Source organism: Dasypus novemcinctus, chromosome 27 (genome assembly GCF_030445035.2).
Source record: "Dasypus novemcinctus isolate mDasNov1 chromosome 27, mDasNov1.1.hap2, whole genome shotgun sequence".
Lineage (NCBI taxonomy): Eukaryota > Metazoa > Chordata > Mammalia > Cingulata > Dasypodidae > Dasypus > Dasypus novemcinctus.
The window spans coordinates 24,063,068-24,077,885 of record NC_080699.1 but is presented as its reverse complement, the minus strand read 5'-3'; the positions used below and the strand labels follow the sequence as shown (position 1 = coordinate 24,077,885).

At 52.5% G+C, this 14,818-nt stretch overlaps 1 protein-coding gene across 1 annotated transcript in view; it reads left to right on the top strand.

Annotated features, from left to right (window-relative positions):
- The window catches only part of LOC101431618 (FXYD domain-containing ion transport regulator 6), a 44,765-nt gene that overhangs the window by 19,147 nt on the left and 10,800 nt on the right, over window positions 1–14,818 (top strand). Inside the window, exons 2-7 of the mRNA XM_004452914.5 lie at window positions 4,724–4,786; window positions 5,424–5,462; window positions 5,610–5,684; window positions 6,229–6,265; window positions 7,383–7,425; window positions 10,901–10,907. Of these exons, the coding sequence (XP_004452971.1) occupies window positions 4,729–4,786; window positions 5,424–5,462; window positions 5,610–5,684; window positions 6,229–6,265; window positions 7,383–7,425; window positions 10,901–10,907 (259 nt within the window). The 5' untranslated portion in view covers window positions 4,724–4,728. The remainder of the gene's footprint in view (window positions 1–4,723; window positions 4,787–5,423; window positions 5,463–5,609; window positions 5,685–6,228; window positions 6,266–7,382; window positions 7,426–10,900; window positions 10,908–14,818) is intronic.

Here is a 14,818-nt window from a genome sequence, read left to right as displayed (position 1 = left end):
CTTTGGGTCTGTCTGCCACAGGGTGAAACGAAAACATTTTCCGATGAACAAAAACAGAGAGTTCATCATTAGTAGAACTTTATTAAAGAAAAAGTTAAAAAAAATGCTCTTCAGGAATAAGCAAACTGGTTTGAAGGATGGCTGAAATTCAAAGTGAATGGCGATTAAATCAATTAGTAAATACGTCGCATTGGCTGTCGGTCGCTGTGAAGCAAATCACCCCCAAACTCTGAAGCCTAAAGTGACAAATGTTTATTATCTCACCCAGTTTCTGAGTGTCCGGAATCTGGGAGGAGCCTCGCTGGGTGTTTGGTCTCAGGGTCTTCCAGGAGGGTGCATCAATGTGTCACCCAGGGCGGGCACCTTCTGAAGGCTGGAAGACCCACCAGCAGGCTCGCTCACGTGGCTCATAGCAGGTCTTACCACCCTGTGGACTTTTGGACTGAGACCCTAAGTTATTTGCTGCACGGGGCTCCCTACGGGGGTGCCTGAGTGTTCTTGAGACATGGCACCTAGCTTCCCCAAGAGCCAGAGACAGTGAGAGAAGAAAGCCATGCTGCCTTTTTCTTTTTAAGGAGGTATGGGGATTGAACCCAGGACCGTGTACACGGGAAGCAGGTGCTCAACCACTTGAGCTACGTCCGCTCCCCAACGGGGTCTTTTGTCACCTACTATTAGCAGTGACGTCTTATCACTTCTGCCATATTCGATTGGTCACACAGACCAACCCTGGTACAAGGATGTAAATACAGGAGGTATCTGGGGCCATCTTGAGGCTGGCTACTATACATGGGGATAAATCTAAACAAACATTGTTCTCATGAAGTACAAATAATGCTCTCCATTTTGTAGGACTGAAATATTGTACAATAGTGTATGTATCAGGAAGGGAATGATTTGAATTAAAAGTTCTACTATGCTTGTCTCTTTCAAGGAGGGTATTATATTTAATAACTATTACACCTATTAACTGTAGACTATTTTAGTCTTTGTTAAGTTGTGGTAAAGTTCCCAAGGCAGCCACTAAAAGGTAAGAAATAGCTTGCACAATTTCTAAACCCATAGTGGGGGAATGAATATGAAAAACATAATCAGAACAAGTGAAGAAAGGAGAAAAACACAAGAAAAATAGGGGGAAAGTTAATAGAAATCAGACCCAGTATATCAATAGTCACGGTAAAGTTAAATGGGGTAAACTTGAAAGTTAACAGAGACTATCAGGTTGATTTTTTAAAAAAATCCAGCTCTTTGCTTTTAATAAGATGCACATACTACATGTAAGGACACAGGAAGAAAGTCAAATAGAATTTAAGACAGAGAAGATCACTATATAATCCTAAAAGACCCAACTTCCAGGACAATTTAACAGTTTTAAACTTTCTGTTAGAATATTGTGAGAAATATAGGGATAAATTTGTAAACCCTTCTTATAAAGTCGAATTTCAAAGCACCTCACTCAATTTTCAAACAGTCCAAAAAATTAGAAAAGATATAGAAGTTTAAACATGGTCATACAGAACTTTCTTCCTAACAATTAAAGAATTTTTCATCTTCCAGGCTTACATGGAATATGTTTATTTTTAAATAACAGCTATGTACTGGGCTATAAAGTGAGTCTCAGTAAATTTCAAGTCATCCATACCATACAGACCACAGACTCTGACTACAATACATTTGTTGGAAGTCAATATTACAAGTAAATTTTTAAAAAGTGTAAATTTAAAATCACTGTACATTTTAAAAATTTAAGAACACACTTCTTAACAATGCATGGGTTAAATAAGAAATTATAATTGAAGTTTAAAGTACTTAGAACTAAACAATATCAAAAAACCATGTTTCAAACTTATATGATGGAGTGAAATTGGCACTTAGAGGGAAATTTGTAGTCTTAAATGCTTGTATTGGAAAATAAGAAAGGCTAAATATTAATAACCCAGGAATCCAACATAAGAAGATAAATATAAACAAAACAATAGAATAAACCCAAAGAATGTATAAGGACTGTATATAAAGGGCAGAATTAATTAAAAATTTAAACCATACAATAAAGAGAATCAACAAAGCCAAGTTGGTTCTTTGAAAAGACGAATGAAATAGCTAAACCTATGGCAGGACTGATCAAGAAAAAAGGGGTAGTCATAAATAAACTATGTTAGGAATGAATAAAAGGCCATTACTACAGATCCAGCAGAAATTAAAATGATAAGAAAATACTATAAGCAACTTAATGGCAATAAGTTTGAAAGCAGAAAAGGGCAAAGTCCCATAAAAACTATAACTTACTCAAGAAGAAATAGAATTCTGGACAATGCTGTAGCCAATAATTAATTGACTAAGTAATTTTAAATCTCCCCTCAAAATACCAAGCCCAGATGGATTTATAGGTTTAGTTCTACCAAAATTTCAAAGAACTGTTTATTCCAATCTTCTGCAAACTCTTCCAGAGAATAGCAAGAGAAGGAATCCTTTTTCTGAGGCCAGTACTCCCATGATACCAAAACCTGGCAAGGTTAATGTAATAAAAATTACACTCCAAGCTCACTCATGCAGTAGATGGGGGAAAAAGAATCCTAAATTAAGTATGAGCAAAACAAATCCAGCAAATAATACCTAACTTTTATTCTAGAAATATAAAAATGGTTCAACATTAGAAAATCCATTTATATACTTTATCTCATTGATAGATTAAAGGAGAATAACCGTATGATCTCAATAGACACAGAACACTCATTCATAATTAATAATAATAATGATAAAAAAGCCCCTTGGCAAACCAAGATTATAGGGGAACTTCCAAAGCATTAGAAGCTCTGCATTTAAAATCAGGAATAAGACAGTTGTGTATATCCATTATACCTGTTTCTATCCCACATGTTATAGGAAGTCCTAGCAAGTTCAATAAGACAAGAAATAGAAATTGACAGTGTAAGAATTGGAAAGGAAGAAACAATACTGTATTATTTACGGATGATATGACTGTCTACAGAGAATAATCAAAGCAATCTGTAAGTAAATTATTAAATGTAATAAGGGAATTTAACCAGACTGTTGAATATGAGATCAATGTATAAAAATCAATTTCATTTCTTTACACCAGCAAAAATTAGAACACAAGCAAAAGATAACATTTAAAATAATAAGAAAAATTACCAAATATCTAGGAATAAATCTAATAAAAGATGTGCAAGAACTGAAAGCAGTTAAAAAACTTTATTAAAGTACATTAAAAGGACCTAAACAGATTAAAAGATTTATTTATAGATAGGAGGCTAGATATCAGAAAAATGTCAGTTCTCACCAAATTGTTCTAAAGCTAAATCATTGCAATTCCAATGAAAATCAACAGCAGTCTTTTGACGAATTTAACAAGCCAATTCAAAAACACAAGAGCAAAAGGCTAGGAATAGTGAAGACATTTTTGAAGATACAAGGAAAAAGTGTAATTTCATGGTACATGAAATCTTAATTGAAATATTTATATACAGGATACTGGTTACCCAGAGGCTGTGATGGGGTGCGAGGAGGTGGGGGGTTGGAGGAAAATACAGGTAAATGCAGCAGCATTTGTAAAGTTTTGGTTTGTAAGTTGGACGTTTATGGGTGTTTATCTTATTACTATGCTTCCTTCTATATGTGTGTTGTATATAATTTTACACATATAAAATGTAATGCAAAATTTAAAAGAATTAAAAATATTAAATGAGATAGGATCAGATGCAATTTACTCTTTAGGACCTGTGGACTTTGACGAATGCCTTGGGACTGTCTCTGAGCTCCAGGTGTGAGTGAGCCAGCTCCAGCGAGCGTGGCTCTGGATGCAGTTGTTCTGCCCTCTGGTGGCTGAGAGGTGAAGGGCAGCTGAGGACACGGGCCACCTCTGAGCCCTCCCAGTGGACACTGCGAGCTGCTGGACTAGACACTAGTCCCGGAGGGCGGTTCAGCCACTTCCAGTCTCACCCCGCTTGGGAGGCAGCAGAGGGCCTGGCGCCTTCCTGGGGTTCCCTTCCCCTTTCCCTTTCTAGCTCTGCTCTTTACCCTACTCTTTCACCCCAAGAATGGGGTGTACGTCATTCCGCTGAAATCTCCAAGGGCCAGAGTGAGGGGTAACTTAGGGAAAGACCTTCAGCATTTCAGGGTTCACCCCACGGGGTACAACATACAGCAGGTCTCCCTCCAGCGGGGTGGCTGGACTGAGGACTGCGGGTCGCCCACCCCACATAATTGGGTCTGAAGAACTTCCGGAAGTGGGTGTTGGCTGGGGGGAGCCAGGCCAGAAAGCCCCAGACACCTTTATGAAGTAGAGGTGGCCTCAGAAGGGTGGCCTGGGGAAAAGTGCAGGTGAGATCATCTCCAGAAGCCCTTGACCTTGAGGCCTGGCGGCAGGGGAGTTACCGAGCTGGGTGGGGCTGTGGCTCTGCTGCTCATTCCCACCGGGGTTGTTTGACCTCTCTGTGCGCTGCCGAGTGGGGCTGGGCATCGGGGCCGGCATCGTGCCTGCTGATGGCATCCATGAGTCGTGTTGATTGAATTAATGCGTGCAGCGTGCAGAGCACTCCGTGAGAGGTGGAGAAGTGTCCGCTGCCGGTGCTCTGGTTATTTCAACTCTTGCCCTCCTGGGGGTGCTCAGAGCACAGCAGCAGATTCGACCCTGCTCTGGTCAGGCTGACAGTTGGGGTGGGAGCTTCCCATTCAGAAAATCCCTTTCTGCTCCTGTCCCCAGACGCCATGGAGGTGGTCCTGATTTTCCTGGGCAGCCTGCTGACCCCTGCGGTCCTGGCCAGCGGTGAGTACCCTTCTCGGCCCTGGCTGGGGCAAGACGGCAGCCACACCCCATCTGCTGGAAGGTTCTGACCCTTGGAGCATTCAGGGTTGGGGGAAGGGGGGCTCCTGGCTTGTATCTAGCCAGGGCCCCTCCCATTAGTCAGCAGAATGTCCTTCGAGGCAGCAGCTCTTGCCAGATCCTAATCCATTCTGACCACCTCTGTCCCCAAGGGGCCAGCAGGGTCTGCTCTGAAGTACCCCAGGACCCTTGTGGACTGCGGCACTGAGCCTGGCAGCCCAGGCACACCAGTCTGTAGACCGTAGTTAGCCGACGCAGCACTGACGCAAGTCGCTTGTCCTTCCCTGGTCTCAGTTTCCCCATCTGTTCAAGGGGATAATAGAGCCTGTCTTTTGGGGACGACACGAGAATAAAAAGGGGCGATGAGTTGGACGTACTGTGACTTCAGAATCTCAGCTGGGGCTCTGAGCTGTTCCCATCCTCGGCCCCAGGTGGGCCCTACCAGGCAGGCCGACCCTTCGGGGCTTCTCCAGGGGCCCTGCTTCCCAGGCATGCGGGTGGGGAGGGGATCCATGAGGCAGCGTACGGTGGCTGGGAATAGGATGTCGTCCCCTTGACCACATTTGCTTATCATTTGCAGACCCTGAGCAGGAGAAAGAAAAGGACCCTTTTCATTATGGTGAGCGGCGAAGGCGTCCCGGCTGGGGGAGCGGCAGGGTGGAGGAGCGGGGGGGGGGGGGGGCGCAGGTGCAGCCCTGGGACGGGCCGGCCCCCTTCCCCGGCCCTCCCCCTCCCTTCCCCTCTCACTCCGCGGTTCCCTTGGCAGACTACCAGACCCTGAGGATCGGCGGGCTGGTGTTTGCCGTGGTCCTCTTCTCGCTGGGCATCCTCCTTATCCTAAGTAAGTACGTCTGTCCTTTGTTCATTCGAGGAGAGCAATGGCCAAGGTGCTCAGCAGGTGGAGGACAGGGTGAGAGTCTGGGCGAGGGAAGGAGACCGTCCTCCTTGTGTCTCTGGGACCTAACACAGTGCCGGGCAGATAGTAGGTGCTCAATAAAACAGTGATGAACGAACCAAAGAAATGCTCGAGGAAAAGAAGCAGGGGTTAGAAGCAGGGGCAGGGTGGCGGGGTGCCAAGCTGGTGGGGCATGTGCTGGCGGGTCAGGAGAGCCGGGGATGGGTGCTACCCTGGGTGGCCCTGCTTTCCTGTCACAGGCCTGTCCCCACAGACCCCCCTGCACTTCCGCGAGCACGCGGGCTGCAGCGGTGAGGCCACGGGGGCTGTCCGCAGAAGAGCTCCTCCCCAGCCTTGCCGCCTATGGGTGCCTTGCCCTGTTCCGGGTGCCATTGACGTGGCCGCTCAACCCGCACAGGCTCACGGGGTCCCACTGCGGCCCCCGAGCTCACGCCGGGAGCATGACCTTGGATGTTTTCTCTGCTTTCAGGTCGGAGGTGCAAGTGCAGTTTCAACCAGAAGCCCCGGTAGGGATACCACGCCCGAGGATCTCCGGGGTGGTGACGAGGGGCCAGGGAGGGGGTGCTGGGGCGGGGCCCCAAGTGGGTGTTCTCTTGGATCCTTGAGGAATGCCTGGCAGGCCTTGGGGGCAAGGAAGGATTAGGCTGGTCTTAACCTCTGCTCTGTGTGGGGGGCAAGAAGGTGCTTGAGGCAGGTGGGTTTGGGAGGAGGGAAGCAGGGAGCCTCGTGGCCTTCCTTGTCTCTTCTCTGCGGGGCCTGTCCCCTTGTCCCTGCTCGTCACCTGTTCCTTCAGCCCTTTGAGCTGAGTAGAAACGTGGGGCTCCTTTCATTTAGCCCCCCAGCCCACAACAGCTAGGGGGAGCCCTGGACTTTGGAAACCCGAGGCTGTGGGAAGGCAGCCCGAGCCCCCCGGGGACCTTATTTCTCCCCGGGGCCGGCACTGAAGGGTGCCTGCAGGTGCCCGCGGCCCCCCGCCCCGTCAGACCCCCCTCTTCCTCTGCCCTTCGCGCCCCGTGGCGGGGGGCGCTCGCGCCTCTCAGGTGGCTTGGAGGGGCCTGGGCGCGGGCGCGAGGAGGCGGGGGGGTCCCTGGAGGCCTCTGATGAGCCGCGTCTCTCCTGCAGGGCTCCGGGGGATGAGGAGGCCCAGGGGGAGAACCTCATCGCTGCCAACGGTAACTTTCCATGACACCTGCCCAGGTGGGGCCGGGGCGCAGGGAGGGACTGTCGCCAGGTGCCGCGGCCTCCCGGGGCCGGCAGGCCTGTCGCCGTGGTGTCGGGAGAGGGGACTGGCCCCGGGCCCCCCCAGCTGCTGCCGTAACAGGTGCTACTTACTGCGCCTCCGCTTGGAGTCGGGCACGGCGCCAAGTGCCTTTCAGATCGCCTCTCGGTTAACCGCGCGCAGCCCCGGGACGAGGGGTCGCCCTCCACTTTTATCCGGGGCTCTAGAAGCTCTGGGGGAGTAAGTTACAGGTCCGAGTTCCTGCAGCAGCAAGTAGCAGGGCGAGGATTTGCACCCAGGCGTGCCAGGCTCTGAGCCCCGTGCTCATCACTGGCCGCTTCGGGGGGTGGCCCCCCCGCGACGAGGGGCCCGCTCGCGACAGTCTGTCCTGTCTTCCTTTCCAGCCACGGAGCCCCAGAAGGCCGAGAACTGAAGTGCAGCCCTCGGGTGGGCAGGTGAGGTGCCCGGCCTTGCCTTCCTCGGCCACCACCGCTGTCTTCATTGGGGTCGGGGCCGGGCGAGGATCGGCCCTGCTGGGGCGGGCACAGCCCTGGCGCCGGCCGTGTCCTCAGGAGCCCCGGGGCTGACAGGGGCGATGAGACGGACGGACACACGCCCGAGGTGTCCCGTGTGTGTGCAGCAAAAGGGGGAGAGGGCTTCCCCACGCGCCGAGGGCCACGTTGACGGGGCGTCGCCCTAACTGCCCTGGGCCGTGACGGGGGAGAAAAAGAAGACTTGGCGAAACACTCCCAGTACCAGTGTCTCAAAAACGATGCCTTTCAGGGATGATTCAGAAAGTACCTTAAGGTCACTTAAAAAAAAAGAGTCCATTTTACTAAACTTTCCAAATCTACACAAAAGTAGGGAGGAGAATACGATGACTCTCCCTCCCACACCAGCGTTCTCAGTGATCAACATTCAGGGCCACTGTTTTGGGGTACCTGCTGCCAATGGCCTTGTCCGGGTTCAGGAGAATAGTAACTGTTGAGTGCTCCACGGTTTTCAAAGGCTGCCACGCACCAACCCGAGCCTGTCGGGAGCACTGGGAAGTAAGCAAGCAGGTGGGGCCTCTCCCCATTTTATAGATGAGGAAACTGAGTTCAGAGAGAATGTCTGGCCATGTATAGACAATAAGTGACAGCCTGGAGCTTGAACTTGGGTCTTGTCTGCAGTTTAGCACCATTTTCTTTTTTTTCTTTTTTTTTTGTTATCTTTTTTTTTTTTTTAATTTTTTTATTTTTTATTGACTTTGTAATAATATTACATTAAAAATATATATGTGAGGTCCCATTCAACCCCATCCCCCCACCCCCCCCTCTCCCCCCCCCCCAACAACACTCGTTCCCATCATCATGACACATCCATTGGATTTTGTAGGTACATCTTTGGGCACCTCTGCACCTCATATACATTGGTTCACATCATAGCCCATACTCTCCTCCATTCCATCCAGTGGGCCCTGTGAGGATTTACAATGTCCTAGCACCATTTTCTTGACTGCATTCTGTCCTAGCTTGTAGACAGACCCTGAAATATACGGAGAGGGGACATGAAGCCTTCTACCAGCTCCCTCTGCCTTCCTTTTTTTTGCTTTTACATACCTAAAGGCCTACTGTACAGGTGTATACCTTTATCCTAAATTGTAAATTCAGAGAGACTTCTGGATGATAAAACGCCCCATACACCCGCTCTGACTGTGAGCGTGGTAACCCCGTGGGCTCAGGCAGCGTTTCAGCTATTTCCTAAGTGCTCTATGTCCTCCTAACAGCCCCGTGCGCGGCAGAGCGGGGCCCATCAGATTCCGCCTGTAGATGGGTAAAGGCGAATGAGTTGCCGAGTTTGACGTGCTGGCGGAGCACACCCTGGGACGCGGGGCCCCTCCCTCGTGGCTTGCTGCCCCGTCCCCTGTCCCCTCCGCCGCAGCCCGCGGCCGAGACCGCGGATCGGGCGAGCGGTGCGGGAAGAGCCCTCGGGAGGCGGCCTGCGCTCGGAGCAGCTCTCCCCTTTCCTTTAGACGAGGCCTTCCTGAGGAACCCTTCTCTCCTGGGGCTCAGGGCTGTGAGCAAACATTGGGGTGCCCCAACTAGGATCCCCAGCTTGAGGGCCTTTCCATGCCCACCCAGTTGCCTCCCCTTGGAAGGACCCCTTCCCCAAGGCCCAGCACTCTGCATTCTTCTCCTTTCCTCGCAACCTTGTGCATCTTTGCTTGTCTGGAGCAAGGGGGTTAGAGCAGGTCCCCCGTGTGTTCGGTGGCCAAGGGCCATGCGGAAGGCGGGGAGGGGAGCGGGTGCCTGTTCCCAAGAGCAGCCAGTGTTCTTCGTGGGTGTGTTTAATTTTTCTTTTTCTTTTTTTAAAGATTTATTTTGTATTTATTTCTCTCCCCTTCCCCCTCTCCCCATTGTCTGTTCTCTGTGTCCATTCACTGTGTGTTTTTAAAGATTTCTTTTTTATTTATTTCTCTCCTCTACCCCCCCTTCCCCCCCTCAGTTATCTGCTCTCTGTGTCCATTCACTGTGTGTTCTTCTGTGTCTGCTTGTATTCTTGTCAGTGGCACTGGGAATCTGTGTTTCTTTTTGTTGTGTCATCTTGTTGTGTCAGCTCTCCATGTGTGCGGCGCCATTCCTGGGCAGGCTGCACTTTCTTTCACGCTGGGCGGCTCTCCTTACGGGCGCACTCCTTGTGCGTGGGGCTCCCCTTATGCGGGCGACACTCTGTGTGGCAGGGCACTCCCTGCTTGCATCAGCACCGTGCATGGGTGAGCTCACCACACGAGCCAGGAGCCCTGGGTCTGAACCCTGGACCTCCCATGTGGTAGGCAGACGTTCTGTCGGTTGAGCCAAATCCGCTTCCCTGTGTTTAATTTAAATTCTCTCCCTCCTCAGCCTACAGAACCTGAAGACAGCTGCTCGAACCTTTAGATGCAAAGGGCGATGCTTAAGAAAACTGGCCACTTCAGTGACGAATTTTTCCCCAGGAGAAGCCAAGAACTTACATGTCCCCCCCCCCCCCGACTTGTCCCCCCAACACCAGCCCTCAACCGAATGATGCAACTAACACTCGCCTCCCTCACCCCCGGCCTCCAGTCTCGTCCAGCTCCCGTGACGTGTCTGTGTGTGTGTGACGACGTGGTCTCGGTGGCTTTGTGTCCGTGGCTGATGTTGTGTTAGTGAACCGTGACCCTGTCCGCTGGGCAGGAGCGGGGCCGTGCCGCCACCGGCCCCTCCCGCGCCCCTGGCCCTCCAGCCCCGGCTCCCAGGGCTCCGCCTGTCCCCTGAGAGATCAGTCCCTCCACTCCCGGGTTTAGGGTGGCATCTCACCGCCTTGGGCCTTGGGAAGGCGCGCACCCCCTTCGAGCACATTCTTCACAGCCCACGCGCTCTCCTTTGACAAGAACCTGGCTTCCACGGCCCGCGCTGACCCGTCTGCCCTGAGGGTCTCTACACATTTGGAGCCTCAAAACGAGGAGCTCTTGCTCCCCAGTTTTGCCTTCAGGCGGACCGCGTCCCCTGAGGCGTCGTCCTCCCGGGGGGCCCCTCCACGGAGTCCCCTTTGTCCAGTGCAGGGTGGCAGGGGATTGCAGGCCCAGGGCTTCTGCTCTGCCCCGGGGCAGGCGCCGTGCAGATCTCAGCAATAACCCTGTGGGCTCGGACCCCGCGCCTGCCCAGCCTTCCCTGCTTCCAGGATTTCAACCTATGCCCAGCCGCCCGGACTCGGACTCCCGTCCCCCAAGTCGGGTCCCTGGCAGGCGGTGGCTGACGGGGACCTCTGCTTCTCTGTCCCCAGCCCATTGACCGGGCGGCAGCAGCCGTGGCCCCTGTGCCCCTTGCGCCCCCTGTCGGTGGCCAGAGCAAAGAGGGCGGCGGTGGTGCTGCGAGGGAGACTCCGGCTGCGGGGGGGGGGGGGGGGGGGGGGGGGGCAAGAGGTCGAAGGTCACGAGGGAGTGGAAATGAAACCGGTCCCGCCCCTCCTGCCCCTGTGTTGTCGTGGAAACTAACCAAACCGCACCGCTGTGACGACCGCTGTTCTCTGTATTGTGATCTAGCCTCAAAAACAAAAAGAGGAATAAAACAGCATTTGTTTCCTAGTGGGTCTGAGAAGCGTTCCATTCTGTAAGAACGTGCGTGCCTGGGGTGCTCATGGCGCCCCGAGGGCCGGCGGCAGGAAGCGAGGGCTGACGGCAGCCGCGGTGGGCCGGCGGGCTCAGCTGTTTTCCAGGCAGCGCCGGGACCGCGGAAGCCGCGCTGACCTGCAGGGAAGGCGTCTACTCCTCTCCAATCAGTTCTGCGACGGCCTTCAAGGACTTGAAAAAGAAAGGCCTGGATGCTCTTACCCTTTAATCTTTTCTGGGTGCAAACGCCCCCTCTGCGAAGCCTCCCGGGGCTCGGGGAGACGAATCCCTTTCTCTGCTCCCGTCACCCCTGGTTCCTGCCTTTATCCTCACACTGATACCGTTTTCCTGTGGTCCAATCAGGAGGGGCCGGGGGGATGTTAGTTTGTGAGTCAGCTGCAATGACACAATAAATAGGCCTGGGCCCCCTGGAGCACCTGCCCAAATACATTCCAGTGCAGCCTCTTAAACGCGCTGCTGACCGAACTGCACAACTGCGGGCGGACTGCACGGAGGAGGAGGCCGGGTGCAGCCTCTGCCCCTCCACGCTGTGTCAGGAGACAAAATTCCTGAGGACAAGGACTCGGTCTCCTAATAACGTAGGGCTGTTGGGACAGATGCGGGTCCCCCTAAGTCTAAACAAGCCCTCCTGGACTCGGCCGACCGCTTGAGCGCCGGGTCCAGCCACAGCCTGGCGCCCCTGGGACGCTTGCACGGTCCCCACTTCCGCTCTTGCTTCGGTCCTCAGTCTTCGCCAAGACTGAGACGGAGTTGAGTCAGTCTCGGCGCTGTTGAGCCAGTGACTTTGGGGGTAAGAAACCTGTGGTCACGCAGCCTTTGTGAATGAACCAATGACCACCATTCACGGAGCACTCTTCAGGCATCAGGTCCCGTGCGAGTCTTACAATAACTTCACAGCATAACCCGATTAAGGCCCTCTGAGGCCCGGGCGCACATAAGAGACTGTGGGCACCTCCCCAGAACATGATTAAAGGCAAAGCAAAACAAAACATCAGACTGTGAAAATAGACGTAAGGAAGTCAACGGGGAGGACCTGATCGTTCTCATAATCAGGCCAGCAGTAGTGATGACAGCTTCTCTGACAGCTACAGGAAAGAGCTGTTCCTGCTTGCAGGCTAAGTCCCCACCTAGTTTCCTCCTGGTAACCCAGCATGAGCTCTGAGATGGGTAGGACTCTCACATTCTGCAGAGTCTCTCTAATGAAGTTGTGGCTGATCTAGGGCCACCTGCTGGGAGGTGGACGGGCTGGGGGTGGAATGAATCAGGCTTTCTATCGCCAGAGCTCTCCACGGCGCACCAAGTGACCGTGCCTCTGTCTTCAGGAGAAGGCCAGGGGTCCGCAAACAGATGGCTGCTATACCCATATTGGAATATTATATAGTCAAGAAAAGGGAGGCCGAGTTGATGCATGCTACAACATGGATGGACTCTGAAAGCATTAGTTGAGTGAACCAGCAGGTACAGGAGGACAAATATTGTATGACCCACATACATGAACACCTAGAATCTGCAAGTTCATAGAGACAAAGTGAATTGCAGGTTCCAGGACTGGGCTGGGGGTGGAGATGAATGGGGAGTTAATGCTTTAAAGGGTACAGAGTGTCTGTTTGGGGTGATGAAAATATTCTGGAAATGGATGGTAGTAATGGTTGCACAACACCGTGAATGTGATTAATGCCACTGAATTGCACACTTAAAAATGGTTAAAATGGCAAATTTTGTTATATATGTTATTGGGATAAAACTTCAAATACTACAATTAATAAGTAATAAAGCAGCTAACATTTATTGAGCACTTACTGTGTGCTGGACACTGGGCGAAGGACTTTAGACACATCGATGCATTTATTTATTTATTTATTTATTTTAAAGATTTATTTTTATTTATTTAATCCCCCCCCCCGGTTGTCTGTTTTCTGTGTCTTTTTGCTGCGTCTTGTTTCTTTGTCCGCTTCTGTTGTCGTCAGCGGCTGGCACGGCACTCCTTGCGCGCATCAGCACTGCGCATGGGCCAGCTCCACACGGGTCAAGGAGGCCCGGGGCTTGAAACCGCGGACCTCCCATGTGGTAGATGGACGCCCTAACCACTGGGCCAAAGTCCGTTTCCCTCGATGCATTTAGAACTCACAGTGGATGGTATTCCGAATTTCAGTGAGGAAACTGAGGCCTTATGGGACGTGCCCGAGTTTGCTGTGCGGGTGGCGAAAGCAGAAGATGGCCAGGCCTGTCTGGCTGCAGCCTAGCCTCACTTCAGCTACAGAGGACAGGACCAGCTCTATCAGGTGGACCCGAGAAGGAGGCGGACGCTGGCCCTGTACAAGGGAGTTTTCAGTTCCCACAACCATGATCTACAAACGGAGTGAGTTCCCCATCACTGGGAGTGTTCAAGTGGCCGTAAGATGCTCAGCTGGTGGGATCCTCTAGGCAAGACAGCCTTGAGAACCTACCCAGGATGATCTTGGTGTCTAGGTTCAACCTGCCTAAGACAGCCCCCTCCTGTCTCTCTGCTTGACTGGCGGGCTCCGGGCTGGACTGCGGCTTCGTGCGTGCTTTCCTTCTGGACTGACCCTCCACGAGGCCAGGACCGCGCCTACCTGTTCACTCAATCCCAGACGCGTGACACTCATGGATATGTGCCATGTGGATCTGCAGAGCAAACGTAACCTGGTTGAGTAGGAAAGCTGCCCTGCCGTGCCCTTCCCTGAAGTGTACGCCGAGGCCCTGGGTTACAGAGGGCCAGCTCAGGTGACATCCTGCACATGTCACCTCCCAACTCCCCTCTCACCCCCAAGAATTCCACCCCAAAGATTTCCAAGTCTCTTTGCGTAGAGGTGTTTGTGTTACTTAACATCATTATAAAAATAGGTCGGTCCTGGCTTCTGCCCCCCCCTTCCGCTGTGGCCCTCCCTAACTCTATTTTTCGCAGGTTGTGGATTATAACTTGCCAAATTGTTCTTGGAAGAGAGTCAGAGACAGGGTGGGGGGGTAGGCTGAGAGCAGGGGGTGTCAGGCCGGGCCCACTCCAAGGTCTGCCCTGCCCAGGGTCACGGCTGGCAGGGGTGGGGGGGGCTCTCCAGCTCGGTCTGGTTCACCCCACCTCGTCCCTGGCTGCTCTGCCTCACCCAGGGCCGCGTGAGGGAGAGAGAGGTCAGGTGCGTTCACCTGAGCCAGGGGAGGGGCTGTGGAAATACCTGTCTCCAGGCCACAAAGAGGGGTGATGGCTCCTCCCCCATTAGTGAGACCCGCTGCTTGTGTCAGCGGCACTCCAGGGGGCAGAGCCAGCCAGATCCGGCCAAGCTTTGGCTGTTGATTCTGCAGAGCCCGCCTCGACCCCGTGCCGGCTTGCACAACCCTGGAGCGCTTGCCAAGGCGGTGATGGCGCGGCTGGGGTGCTGTGTCCCGGGAACCTGGGGAGGCAGGGGCTAGGGGGTGGCCCCCCACTGTCCACAGGAGTGGGCCCCTGCCTCGGAGCAGGTCTGTAGGCAGCCTGCTGAGCAGCTCAGGGCATCTCCCTGTGCTGCCCTCTACCCTCCAGCCATGGGAATTGGGGCAGACCCCAGCCTCTCTGTCAATCTCCTTCTCTGCAAAAGCAAGTCCTCCCTAAACCCAGTTTGCCCAGTTATGAGCTCCTGCACAGATAGACCCAAGAATACAATTTACCAAGCCTTAGGGGAAGGGCTCTCTTGCTGGCTGTGTAACCTGGGGGAAGGA